The sequence below is a fragment of the Lepidochelys kempii genome, chromosome 2 (genome assembly GCF_965140285.1).
Source record: "Lepidochelys kempii isolate rLepKem1 chromosome 2, rLepKem1.hap1, whole genome shotgun sequence".
In the NCBI taxonomy this organism is placed as follows: Eukaryota; Metazoa; Chordata; order Testudines; family Cheloniidae; genus Lepidochelys; species Lepidochelys kempii.
In genome coordinates this window covers 141033332-141048347 of record NC_136381.1, presented here as the reverse complement: position 1 = coordinate 141048347, position 15016 = coordinate 141033332, and the positions used below count along the sequence as shown (strand labels likewise).

At 38.8% G+C, this 15016-nt stretch overlaps 1 protein-coding gene across 4 annotated transcripts in view; it reads right to left on the bottom strand.

Moving 5' to 3' along the window:
• CTNND2 (catenin delta 2) overlaps positions 1-15016 on the bottom strand; it is a 1186471-nt gene that overhangs the window by 799912 nt on the left and 371543 nt on the right. Inside the window, exon 1 of one of the 4 annotated variants that reach the window (XM_073332335.2) lies at positions 3559-3671. The exons of 2 other annotated variants lie outside the window; for them this stretch is intronic. In XM_073332335.2, coding sequence (XP_073188436.2) covers positions 3559-3561 — 3 coding nt within the window. In that variant the 5' untranslated portion in view covers positions 3562-3671. Of the gene's footprint in view, positions 1-3345; positions 3448-3558; positions 3672-15016 lie in introns of those variants that run through there. One more of the 4 variants, XM_073332336.2, reaches the window with a different exon arrangement.

Sequence of the window (15016 nt, the reverse complement as noted above, 5' to 3'; positions counted from 1 at the left end):
ACAGGAGGTACAAGGAGACCAGAAGCCTGAAGTTTCACAAGAACGATATCAGTGGGGTAGATCAATATGAGAAGACACTGGCAGGAGATGTGAGGGCTACTTTAACCAAGCAGGTCTGTAGTATTATGTCCATTTGCAAATGAGTATGTTGAGGTACAGAAAGGTTGTTACTCTAGATCACAAAGTAAGTAAATACAGAACAAGGGGTATAATTCCCACATCCTGATTCCTCAAATTGTTTAACAACTACTCCTTGCTCCCTCCGTACAAGCAGGCTATTCAGTTTAAATACAGCTACTCTGCATGCTAGACTGTGTTGTGTACCACTTGCTCATCTCAGCTATTGCTGCTGCCTGTTGAACAAGATATGGGTGTGCACTGGAGCTGAAACAGCAGTGTGCAAATGCCAAAACAGACATATTCCATGTCCTAGACAGAAACCGCATACCCCAGAAATTCCGCATTTAGTATTTACTCCAACCCCAGATTGCAACTGCCCTTATGCAGTACTTGTGTGGTCTGACAAGGAGGGTTGTAATCAATATGTATTTCTTGATTCCACAAACACATTTCCCACAAAACCCACTGCTTGCTCCAGAATTGTACATCAGAATCTAAGCTTTCATTTAAACAAATGTTTCTGGCCCTCATAACTCCAAAGAAAACCTTCCAAATGTAAGCCAAGTGAATGCAGTGATATCTGCCAGAGTCAGAGAGAAAAAGAAACAATAGCCCAAACTACCTGATGCCTCTGAAAGGGCTGTTAACATTTAAATTGTTATTAGGTTACAAAGTTATCTATTTCTCTGCTGATCAGTTTAGCAGAAGCACTCTATGCTTATTCCCCAGTTTCAAAAGACTTTGCATACCTTCCCAGCTGCCAAAGGCCCCAGTTGTCAAAGCCTTCACACTTCCTTCAATAAATTCAACACAAAATTTTGTTTTGTCCCATAATACACTCACTGTGTACACATATACAGATCTGAATTCATACCTGGTGTAACTCCCTGGAAATCAGTGAAGTAACACAAGGAATAAATTTGGCCCATTATGTCTCCTGTGTGTAGCTGCTTGAATAAATACACATATGCATGCAAAGAACCATGAAGCACCTCTATTCATCAATGCATTTAAAACCTATCAGCAACTTTCAGCCTCTTGAAGTATTTATTTTCCAGTTTCATTAGGATTGCACACACAGCCTCTGACACAGGACCACATGAGTGACCTTACTTCATTGAACAATTTTTTGTCTCGAGTCACAAAATCAGAAATGTAAAACAAGTTTAACTATTGAAATCACTTCATGTTTTGTTTTGTCACAGTGTATTTCACACGTCTCCCCCAAAACTGCCTACTGTTCTTCAGAAAACTAACAAATGTTATTTTTAATTAGAATTTGTGAATTTCATTTCAGAAACCACCATTAATAAATTATGCTTCATTTATTAATTCAATGAAATAATCCTTGGTGACAGGCATATTTTAAATATATTACAAATTTACATTCTGCAACATATAATTGAAACTATACACTCAGCAAATGATTGATAACTGATGTATATCATATAAGGTCTTAACTATTCTCATTAAAATTAGGCTAATGTCTTCTTTGTGGGTACAATAAAACTGATTAGTAGATCTAAAAGAATATTTTAGCAAGGTTTAGATTGACCGGGGTAATGCTTTTAAAACACGGGACCCAGTAAAGCATTTAATTATGACAGCTAAGCTCTTCTCAGATAAAAAGATTTTCCAATCATAATACAATTAATACAACTTTATGTATGTTTAAGAATGAGAAAATCTGAATTAAGATATCTTTCACACCACATACTCTGGAATACATTTTTAAAAACACTTAGCAGAGGATTAAAGCAACTAAGCTATACTGATCTAGGAAATATTTGTCTTTGAGTTTAGCCAACAAATAACCCTACATTTAACAGTTATTTTTATATCAAAAGATGATGCCCTTAAAGACGATATGTTTTATTTGCTGTAGACATTGTTATAGAGAATACACATATTAATGTAATCTGACAAAGACATTCTACTTGTAAATACTATTAATTCTGTGGTAATACAATCCTGCACTGTATTCAGGCAGAAGTAATTTGACAGCAATTCACTACAAGACACATCAAACTGTACCTTATCTTTTTGCTACATAAATCACCCTAACTGTAGACAGTTTATCATGTTTATTCTAATTACTTTTTAGAAATTTCGTTTGAATTCATCCATCAATGATATGCCATTAAATAACATGTTACTGTCAAAAAAGAACAGCAATCAGTTTCAGAATAAAACTTGAAAGGCTGGTACGATTTTTAGACAAACTGAGCTGCTGGGATCAATTCATTTATTTAATTTGCTGAACAGTCACTCATATTCCCCAATGACTTCTGCCAGTAGCAGAGAAATCCATGAGGTCATAATCATGCATTATTGTCACTAATCTTCTATAAGTGATTTCTAATCAGTTAAATCATTTGAGTAAAAATGTACCTGCAAAGCTAATAGCTTACAGGCTTTGTTTAATTATATAAAATTCACATGTCATTCTCATCTGTATAATTTGGAATCAGGGAAACATATAAATTACTATGATACACTACAAAGCATTCATTCACAGAGAACTAAGGTTTTCCAGGGTAAAAGTGGAAAGCAACAGGTGCGTAGCTCAAAATATCCAATTATGAAAAGACATTTTGCACTGCAAAGATCATTCAGTTAATTTTTCTGATCTCTCTGTGGAGTTATTGATTTCCTTAGGACATAGCTTTAGACTGATTGAAACGAACAAAACCACAGACATCAAATAAACTGTTATTGTTTGAGTTAGGGCAAGAAAATATTCTAGGAACTAAGACACCTTTACTAAAAAGTAACATTACTTACTTGTCTTTATCCAATGTAAAATGTTCAGGGTTTCTTTTTTCTATTTTTATTTCTAAAATTACTGTAAGTTGTTGAAAAAACTATGAGGTAATCACCAGCTAGTTAAACAGTATTCCAACTGTGATGGACTTAGCTAGATAGAAGTGTTATTCGTTCTTAACAAACATTCTTGAATTATTACGATTTTCAAACATTGTTTTGTAGTGAATGACAAAAAGATTATATAACTAGATTAAAGCTATTCACAACTGTCTCATAGATTTTAAGGCCAGAAGGGACCATCATGATCATCTAGTCTGTTCTCATGCACACCATATTGTCCTTTAGCAAAACTTGTAGTTTTTTTCAAAACACATTCTAGCAATCTAAGTTTCAGGAAAATAGTTTTCTAAACTTTCATCACAATTTTACAAAAGAACTGATTTAGCTTTAACTTTTTACCTTTGTTGTACAATTCGTAATTTAACTCTCCTTAATCTCTTCCAAAAAAAGCAGTCTAGGCAAACAAGACTAATCAACAAAGCTGAAGAGAGAGTTTTCCCTCCTTTCCAAAGCAGTAGTTCAGGCAGAACTAGTCAATTCCGCCCCCCCCCCCCCGCCCCTTATCACTTAAAAAAGAAACTTAAAAGATTTTAAATGGAGAATGCTGTTTACCATCCTGAACACTCAGAAAACCAAAAAACAGCACTGCCTTCTTTTGGTTTCATCATTCTAGCATTTACAGTAAAATGAAACAGAAAATGATATTCATTAGAGCTACCACAAGCCCAGTGGTTGCAGTCTTAAAACAGAAAAGAATGGAGTTCAGTCAGGCACAAAGGTCTCCATGGCAACAGTGAATTTAGACCCCCATTGGCATTATTTATGCAACATTTCATCACAAAAGGACCCTCCCACTAGCCTAGCTGGCATATTCTACAGTTTTCCAATCTCTCTTCCTTTTTCCTTTAATTCGTATCTGGCCCTTAAGCTATTTGTATCTCAACATAAATATCCCACAGTGTTGTGAAATAAATTCAACCTGTCTTTCAGCTTTGTTGTGCTATATTTCAAAGACAGCAAGTGCATTTTAAAAACCTGTAGAGTTTACATTTAAAAACCTTTCTACTTTTATATCAAAGATCCATAGTTTACCAACAAAAATAAATTTTGACTGTTTAAATACAGTATTTTGTGCTTGTATTTCATTAAATTCTTCCTAAATATGTGACTAGACATTGAAAAACAGTTTAGAAAAAGCAGTATTGGCAAAAGTGCAAAGCAGATGCCACGTTATTAAACTACTGGCCTGTGCCCATTTCCCAATGATAATTTTTCATCTGTTTGCGCCGTATAGAAATCTAATTTAACATTTATGTATTTTTATTTTGCTTTTTGCAGCTATGAGAAGGGTCATATATTTGATTTACATTCACATTATAGTGGAAGTTAACAGAAAATGAAAATGCATAATAAAACAACTTTCTATGCTATCGCAACTCAAACAAGTCTTTTTGTGAATTTATTATCATTTCCCTTTTTACTTTAATACCTAGTTTTACTGTATGACTTTAATAGACTGTTTAAAATAAAAACTTTTATAATTTTTGCTCTGACAAACTTAGATAGAGGTAAATGTAAAAAGTGAGTGTAAGAGATAAAAGCAGATTAAGGGTTAAGGCCTTCTTTCCTTCTGTATTTAAAACTCTAGGGTCCCAACGTTGCAAATGTTTATGTACCCAAGTAACTTTATGCATGTGAGTAGTTCCATTAACTCAATGAAATTACTTATGTGCATTAATGTTTGTTGGGTTCAACAATGTTTTTGGCTCCCCAATAAGAAAAATATAATATCAATGATGGATAACTTCATATTAAATCATTCTAGCCATGGATATTCCTGTAAATAGCTGACTTACTGTATTTTTTCTGTGCTGAAAACCTTTAGTTACACATGTAATTCCACTAAAATCAATGAGTAATATGTAAATAATAATTTGTGCATAAATAAAGGATTGATTCTGCAAATCCTAATTAATTAACAAATAGATCATCTGAATATTCAGAGGAAAATACTTTTTGGCTACTTTTTTAATGTAAGCAAAATGCTTTTTGGGAAATCTTTGTCTCTCTCCCCTTCCCTCCCCAGAGAATGAGGAAGATAAATAGATACAGAGAGGGCCGGCTCCAGGAACCAGCGAACCAAGCAGGTGCCTGAGGCGGCAGGATGTCGGGCTCTGGGGCGGCAATCAGCCCTCGGCGGCGTCAGTGGTGGGAATTCGGAGGCCGCCCCGTCACTCCGCCTCCATGTTCGGCGGACAGGATTTCACCTCCCCGTTCTGCAGCAAGGCTTTTTTTCCCCCCGCTTGGGGCAGCAAAAACACTGCAGCCGGCCCTGGATACAGACGTTACACATATACACATGTAGGGTATCTCTACACTACAGAGCTGGGGATGTGATTCCCACCTTGTGTAGACACACTCACACTGGATCTCATCCAGTTAGTGCGTTAATATTTGTAGTGTAGCTGTGGTAGCACACGGAGCAGCAAGCGGTGAGTGAGTGGCATGGGCTAGCCATGCCAAGCATGGAGGCACGACGTTCAGGTGGGTTTGTACTTGGGGTGTATAGCCTATATAAAGGAGAAATCAGGTTCTGGCCTACGTTGGTGTAAGTGTAGAGGAATATGGGAAACGAGGTTGCTATTGTGAGAAAAGTTTGACATAAGCTGGAGACAGGAAAATGTGAACATTTAAGTTAGCAAGTACATGACCCAAGGTTATACTGTGGCTATCCTTCGGTTATAACTGTTTTTTAATTAGTGTTTTTAAGAATTGTGAATATTTTATTAAAATGCTATCTATATTGATAGTATGGGAAGGACATTAGTATAGATGTTAAGCTCAGCAATGTGCAATGTGAAGAACCAATAAGGTGTCAGAAATGTGATTATGGTAGGTTCAAGGTTAATTAGTATTATAAAAGATTATAAAAGAAGTAGTTTTGTTAAAACTGGGGGAGATCCAATTAATATCAAAAGGATATGTTAAGTTCCAAGATTATAAGGCTGCACTTCACTCTGTTATCAGTAGATTGATTGCCCATATTTCATCTTTGAGGATAAGTATAATTGTAGTATTGTGTAAGCAGTAACTGGATGCCTGTTTCCTTAACTGCTAATTTTTCTTTTGAATAACGTTTAGTTTTATTATTCAACTTGTTCCCTAGTGATCCTCTACTAAATAATTTTTCCGTAGCTGACCGAGAAGCTCGAACCTGAAAACTAATTTGGGATTTATGGCACCTTTAGCTGTAACAACTTAATATTAATTGGGAACATTCCACCATAAAAGTAACAAAAGATTACAGGTGGCTAGCCCATGCCTCCCTTCCAACTGCCCATGCTATTGTGGCTACACTATTTTTAGTACGCTAGCTCGATGAGCACTAACATGAGTATGTCTGCACAAACTGGGAATCACACCCCTGTCTCATCATGTAAATTTAGCCTTAAAGTGGGCCAGCTCTTTAGCTAGTGTAAATCAGTGCAGATCTATTGACTTTATGGATCTGTCCCAAATAGATGTATGTATTCGAATATGATTTTATCATTCTTGTGAGAGCTAGGGATGGGCACTTCTCTTATTTGTTTTATAAATCAAAATAAAATAAAATTATTATATCCATTTTAATTCACGAATTAATGTGTTTATGCACTGGAGAGGAATTAACATTCGTCTACACTAATACGAGCTGGCTCTCAATATTAACATCAAATGACTAAAGTAATACTGAAAAGAATACTGACCTTTTGTTACATTTTAGTACATTAAAAAAACCAAACTTTATATTCAATCCAGACCAAAAGAAAACAAGACTTTATGCATACCAAAGTACAGTTGTCCCTTTTTTGAAGAGCAATGATCAAAGATCTAACATCCTATACTTCTGTTTATCATTAGTGATTGGAAGTTGTAACATTTTAAACAGAAATTATAGCAGGTTGCTCTCTAAATGTCATAGTGAAGATAGAGGACAGTTTTGCTAGCTTTTACAGGATACACTGTGTGCATGTCATAAGGAGGGAGCGAGATTGCAGTGTCTGAACAGAATGGGCTGACTCAGCTTTTAATCGCCAGACTTCATTCATCCATACTCCCTATGGTAGAGGTAAGTGCAGTAATAATGATCACCTAATAGGGGAAGAAAGAAAGCTGGAAGCAAAAAAAAACCCCACACAAGCACTTTCGGAAAGTCAGCTGGTTTTAGTATAAAAAACTGCTTTTGTGTATCTGCTATGAGCAGTGCCAGTGATACAAAAAGGCCACAATCAACGTATTGTCCCAGCAAAATGATCGCAATGAAAATATAATTAGTAATAGAAGTTTTAAGATTTCAGTGTCTGTTTCACGACACTGGGGAGGGGACGAGTGCTTTATAAGATTTTTTCTTTTATGAATTAAGTTACATATTTACTACTTTCCCTATAGTTTTGCCAAGCCACTGGCTTGTTTCAAAGAAAACAATAGCAGATTTTACCTTTATTTTCCTTTCCTGTTTAGGAGGTACTGAAGATTATTATTTCTGATAAATAAAAGGCCATGAAATGGCAGTCTAATGAGCAAAATGTACTCCACATGAAATAGTGTCTCCAAAGGATAATTAAGTACACATTACTCAAAATATCTTATTTCACTGAGATATTGTGACTGACCCTCCAGTTAGTATTTCAATACACTAATAGATGCCTTTGTCTCAGAAAGGTTCAACATCAATACATAAAAATACAGTTCCTGTGTTTTTATGTATATTAAAGCAGCGTCCAAAGTTTACGAGATGTATATAGTCCCCACATGTAGAAGTATATTAACTGAGAAATTAAATTTAATGTGTTTATTGAATACAAATGAACAATATACTCCAGTTAGTGAGATAAATGCAAAATCATATAAAATAAGGACTCATATGATTGTATTAAAATATTTTGTTTGTTACATAATCTTGAACCTTTTTCAGTTAAATAAGTGCTATTTGTAGCTATTTAATGGAAGTTAGGCAAGACTATTCCAAACTAAATTCCAGAGTAACAGCCGTGTTAGTCTGTATTCGCAAAAAGAAAAGGAGGACTTGTGGCACCTTAGAGACTAACCAATTTATTTGAGCATAAGCTTTCGTGAGCTACAGCTCACTTCATCAGATGCATACTGTGGAAAGTGTAGAAGATCTTTTTATATACACACAAAGCATGAAAAAATACCTCCCCCCACCCCACTCTCCTGCTGGTAATAGCTTATTTAAAGTGACCACTCTCCTTACAATGTGTATGATAATCAAGGTGGGCCATTTCCAGCACAAATCCAGGGTTTAACAAGAATATCTGGGGGGGGAGGGGTAATGAATGAAAAAAGTAGGAAACTCTGTTTTTTCCCAAATGTTTTAGTGTTGAGGTATGTTCTGTTGCTCTGATACAGAGAGGTTCTTAAGCACTTAAAGTTGAACTCATGTTTAAGTGCTTTGCTGCATTGGGACCTGCTTCATATTGAGGAAGGCAAGCCATAAGAAAATAAACAGGAGGAGGCAGGAGTGTGCTTTGTAACATACTTTGGATCTTGGCTTCCCTGCACTTCTCATTCAAACAAAACTCCAGTTAAATGAAAGTTTTAGTTGAGAAGGGAGTGCAGAGTGCAGGTGTAACAAGGAATATCAGGACTAATTATGTACAATTACTCTCCTTCCTGTGCTTCAGTTTAATTCTTTACTGACCCATAGCCCAGATTTCCATCTTTTCAGGGAGACTCAAAAAGCATTATACACAGTTCTTTGGTCTGTGCTATACAGGAGGTCAGGATAGATGCTCACAATGGTCCTTTCTGGCCTTGGAATCTATGAAATGCAGGGTCAAGCTATTTTAAACCCTGAATGATACATACAACAGCTATTAGATAACTATTATTGTCTTCAGTGTATTCTTCCTGTACCGACTGTTTACATAGTGACGTTTTTTCTTACATCTGGATCTCAATTTTGGGTTTTCAGTTTAACATTCACAATCTTTTGTTTTAAAAAAGCATGACAGAAACACACACACTTTCCACAGGCAGTGTGTTTTTTACTTTCTTTTTTCAGAATTTGAATAAAAAATGTCATGTGTCAAACTCCATATCCAGTGCCACCCACCAATTTAATGGATGGGAAACTTGACTGGATCTGCAAGATGCCAGACAGCTTTAGGATAAAAGGGGGAGTTTATATAGAGATAGGCCCATCCTCCCCCAGGCATTTGCTGCCCACTGGCTGGCCAGACAGATGTGAGCCAATTAGCTCTTATTTCCCACAGTAATTTATTTAAACCCTGGGGCGGAGTTTCTCAGGCCTCTTGCCACATTTTCACTTGAACACTCTCCCTACAGTTTAGTATAGGAAATGTGTTGTTAGATTACTGTGACTGGACTCGGACTGATTACTTGTTTAAGGGTCAGGAAGGAATTTTTTTTGCCATCAGGACAAATTGTCTGTGGCCTAGCGTTTTGTTGTTGTTGGTTTTTTTGGGGGGGGGGTGGGAGGGGGCTCTATGGTGCTGTGAGGAAGGCACAGTTAAGTTAAACAGTTATAGGAATTAAGGGGTTAGTGTTAGGAATTTATGAATATTAGTTTGTCTCAATTTACAGCCAGTGTCCAGGCAGATAAAAGGCCAAAGAGTCAGTGACGAGAAAAGTAGAGACATGGGATTTTGCTGGTGGACCTCAGGTCAATGGGAAAAAAGGAGACCTGAAGTCCTTGTAGACCAGGATCCCTCTTTGGTACCTTCTGTCCCCATTGGAGGAGAAGGTGAGAGGATTGAGTTGAGCAAACTGAATCCTAGAGTAGGCAGTGGAGAGTCTACCCTGAGTTATGAGCTATATGATAGAAGCAATGTAAACCCTGCAGTGGACCTAAATATGTCTGATATGGAGAGATGGGCAGACAGCACCCCACTCCAATGTTAAATTTTAATAAGCTGCAGCCTGTCACTTAAAATCCATGCCTGTATCTGTCCTCCTTTACTTGTGTGTACTGATCAATGACTTCAGCCTTTTCAGTAAACAGAAATGTCTGGACTGTAAACCCTTTGAGTTAGCAGCACTAAGTCCAGTGCTAATGGGTGACGTGTTCTCTTCAGCTTGTCTGGTCAGTCAATGGAACTTAGGCACATGACGAATTCATGTGGTGAACAGAGATGAGGAAAGCAGACTTTGACTCCCTCAGGGAACGGATGGCCAGGATCCCCTGGGGGACTACATGAAGGGGAAAGGAGTCCAGGAGAGCTGGCTGTATTTCAAGGAATCCCTGTTGAGGTTACAGGGACAAACCATCCCGATGAGTCGAAAGAATAGTAAATATGTGTCATAAATATAAAGGGAAGGGTAAACCCCTTTGAAATCCCTCCTGGCCAGGGGAAAGCTCCTCTCACCTGTAAAGGGTTAAGAAGCTAAAGGTAACCTCGCTGGCACCTGACCAAAATGACCAATGAGGAGACAAGATACTTTCAAAAGCTGGGAGGAGGGAGAGAAACAAAGGGGCTGTGTCTGTCTATATGCTGGTCTTTACCGGGGATAGACCAGGAATGGAGTCTTAGAACTTTTAGTAAGTAATCTAGCTAGGTATGTGTTAGATTATGATTTCTTTAAATGGCTGAGAAAAGAATTGTGCTGAATAGAATAACTATTTCTGTCTGTGTATCTTTTTTTTAACTTAAGGTTTTGCCTAGAGGGGTTCTCTATGTTTTTGAATCTAATTACCCTGTAAGATATCCACCACCCTAATTTTACAGGGGGGGTTTCTTTATTTCTATTTACTTCTATTTTTTATTAAAAGTCTTCTTGTAAAAAACTGAATGCTTTTTCATTGTTCTCAGATCTAAGGGTTTGGGTCTGTGGTCACCTATGCAAATTGGTGAGGCTTTTTATCCAACATTTCCCAGGAAAAGGGGGGTGCAAGTGTTGGGAGGATTGTTCATTGTTCTTAAGATCCAAGGGTCTGGGTCTGTAGTCACCTCGGCAAATTGGTGAGGCTTTTTACCAAACCTTGTCCAGGAAGTGGGGTGCAAGGTTTTGGGAAGTATTTTGGGGGGAAGGACGCGTCCAAACAGCTCTTCCCCAGTAACCAGTATTAGTTTGGTGGTGGTAGCGGCCAGTCCAAGGACAACGGGTGGAATATTTTGTACCTTGGGGAAGTTTTGACCTAAGCTGGTAAAGATAAGCTTAGGAGGTTTTTCATGCAGGTCCCCACATCTGTACCCTAGAGTTCAGAGTGGGGGAGGAACCTTGACAATATGGCAGGCGACCAGCTTGGCTTAATGATGAAATCCTAGCGGATCTTAAACATAAAAAAGAAGCTTACAAGAAGTGGAAGGTTGGACATATGACCAGGGAAGAGTATAAAAATATTGCTCGGGCATGTAGGAATGATATCAGGAGGGCCAAATCGCACCTGGAGCTGCAGCTAGCCAGAGATGTCAAGAGTAACAAGAAGGGTTTCTTCAGGTATGTTGGCAACAAGAAGAAAGCCAAGGAAAGTGTGGGCCCCTTACTGAATGAGGGAGGCAACCTAGTGACAGAGGATGTGGAAAAAGCTAATGTACTCAATGCTTTTTTTTGCCTCTGTCTTCACGAACAAGGTCAGCTCCCAGACTGCTGCGCTGGGCATCACAAAATGGGTAAGAGATGGCCAGCCCTCTGTGGAGATAGAGGTGGTTAGGGACTATTTAGAAAAGCTGGACATGCACAAGTCCATGGGACCGGACGAGTTGCATCCGAGAGTGCTGAAGGAATTGGCGGCTGTGATTGCAGAGCCATTGGCCATTATCTTTGAAAACTCGTGGCGAACGGGGGAAGTCCCGGATGACTGGAAAAAGGCTAATGTAGTGCCAATCTTTAAAAAAGGGAAGGAGGAGGATCCTGGGAACTACAGGCCAGTCAGCCTCACCTCAGTCCCTGGAAAAATCATGGAGCAGGTCCTCAAAGAATCAATCCTGAAGCACTTGCATGAGAGGACAGTGATCAGGAACAGCCAGCATGGATTCACCAAGGGAAGGTCATGCCTGACTAATCTAATCGCCTTTTATGATGAGATTACTGGTTCTGTGGATGAAGGGAAAGCAGTGGATGTATTGTTTCTTGACTTTAGCAAAGCTTTTGACACGGTCTCCCACAGTATTCTTGTCAGCAAGTTAAGGAAGTATGGGCTGGATGAATGCACTATAAGGTGGGTAGAAAGCTGGCTAGATTGTCGGGCTCAACGGGTAGTGATCAATGGCTCCATGTTTAGTTGGCAGCCGGTGTCAAGTGGAGTGCCCCAGGGTCCTGGGGCCGGTTTTGTTCAATATCTTCATAAATGATCTGGAGGATGGTGTAGATTGCACTCTCAGCAAATTTGCGGATGATACTAAACTGGGAGGAGTGGCAGATACGCTGGAGGGGAGGGATAGGATACAGAAGGACCTAGACAAATTGGAGGACTGGGCCAAAAGAAATCTGATGAGGTTCAATAAGGATAAGTGCAGGGTCCTGCACTTAGGACGGAAGAATCCAATGCACCGCTACAGACTAGGGGCCGAATGGCTATGCAGCAGTTCTGCGGAAAAGGACCTAGGGGTGACAGTGGATGAGAAGCTGAACATGAGTCAGCAGTGTGCCCTTGTTGCCAAGAAGGTCAGTGGCATTTTGGGATGTATAAGTAGGGGCATAGCGAGCAGATCGAGGGACGTGATCGTTCCCCTCTATTCAACATTGGTGAGGCCTCATCTGGAGTACTGTGTCCACTTTTGGGCTCCACACTTCAAGAAGGATGTGGATAAATTGGAGAGAGTCCAGCGAAGGGCAACAAAAATGATTAGGGGACTGGAACACATGAGTTATGAGGAGAGGCTGAGGGAGCTGGGATTGTTTAGCCTGCAGAAGAGAAGAATGAGGGGGGATTTGATAGCTGCTTTCAACTACCTGAAAGGGGGTTCCAAAGAGGATGGCTCTAGACTGTTCTCAATGGTAGCAGATGACAGAACGAGGAGTAATGGTCTCAAGTTGCAGTGGGGGAGGTTTAGATTGGATATTAGGAAAAACTTTTTCACTAAGAGGGTGGTGAAACACTGGAATGCGTTACCTAGGGAGGTGGTAGAATCTCCTTCCTTAGAGGTTTTTAAGGTCAGGCTTGACAAAGCCCTGGCTGGGATGATTTAACTGGGAATTGGTCCTGCTTCAAGCAGGGGGTTGGACTAGATGACCTTCTGGGGTCCCTTCCAACCCTGATATTCTATGATTCTATGAGAACTCACATGCGTACAGTTCAGCACTTGCTTAAGTGCTTTGATGGTGGCTTCTTTACTGACTTCAAGGAGCTACTGAGCCAGCTTAGTAACTACTAGTACCCCTTTCTGGGCACTTATAGCTGTGCCCCTGCTCTGCAGTTTGTGCAGAGGCAGACACAAAGATGTTTGCAAAATAATCCTGCTTTTTCATTGCTTCTCTCCATTTCCTTGGACCTAATGTCCCCTCCCCCACAACATACATAAACCCACCGTCAACACAACTGCAATATAAAATCAGGTGTATTGTATCCGTTCAAGCCTTTGTCACAATTCCCATTCTCTTATATTTACCCAAGTTTTAATCTAAAGATTTGAAAAACAATTTCCTTTTGTGTTTAACACTGTGCAAGTCCATTCTATAAGCTCTGTATATATCTTGCAATAATTTCGCATCCAGGACAAACTCAGTTCAGTTGAAATCCTATAAATAGGGAATTTAGTTCCCTGATAATAAAGATGTTTTTCAATGTCTGAATAACTAGTCATCTGTGGCTTTTCTTTCAGTGAACTTTGTATGTCACTGTCTTTGGGTTTAATCACTTAAACAGTAATAAGGAAAAGCATATAAATTAACCAGTCTGAATCTCCTAACAATTTCTGGCTGCTAAAAGGGCTGTCAATACACTTTGCAAACACTCCCCAGTTCTAGTTAGCTTTATAAATAATATCTGAAAGTTTTAAAATCAAAATAAGCACATCCTTGGCAGGTTCTACGGTGGGAAGTGCCTGCCATGGCTCAGTGTTCTTGGGCATAAAGTAAAAGAGTGGATATGTATAATAAAACCATTAGGCTGAGATTTTCAAAAATGCTCAGCACTGGTCTCTCACTGTGCTGCTATTGAAGACAAGAGTAAAACTCTCTCACTTCAGTGGGTGTGGAATGAGACCAAGACTGAATGATTTTCAAATTCCCATTCATAAATGTGAACTAGTTTACAGGGAATTATATATAGTGGGTAACTGTGGTTTTGTCTCAGTTCTCAGACCAAGAAATCTATTTGGTAGAGTTCATCAGAAAACGTTAACAAAATTTTCAAACATGTATTGATCATTTGCCAGATTTTTAGCCAGCTGTATTACTTGGTGATTTCTACTTTATTCTTACTCTTAACCTATGTACAACCTTTCACAACAGATGAAAAGTGCTAGGACCTGTGAGCTCTAAAGAAGAAAAAATGCACTCTATGTTCTCATACATCACCTCTCCCCTCAGAATCCTTTTTTCCAAAACCTATCCTGTGTTTATCATGATAGCCAAGCACTTTCTTCCAATTGCCTTGTGTGCCTCCATTTATCGTTTTAAATGTGTTTTATATGAAACAAATTATGACAATTTTGCTTTGAGATACAGATAGATATGCTAATCTGTTCATTTACAATGCACTCTAGATTTCTCCTTACTGCCTCCAGCCAACTTCACTTTCAGAACTGGTACTCCGGAGGCAAACGCATCTTGCCAGTGATTGACAGGAGGTGAGTTCTCCAGAGCACCACACAGCAGTTGTCAGACCAACAGAAGTGACCAGAAGGGGCATATCACAGTGAAAATGGGAAGCTGTCGGCATGATGAAACAGGAAGACATACTACAGATGAGTGAATTAGGAGTGTGCAAGGTGTGACAATCCTGCTAAATGCACGGCAGCTGAAACCTCTGTATGACATATACAGTGTAATCTTTGCTTGGTAAGTAAACTGCTCACTAATTTCCAGCCACTGCATTATCATACTACCCCAGTAGTGCAGGTTAGTAATTTTCATTTTTATCCTGCATTGCAAAGCGTTAATTCAG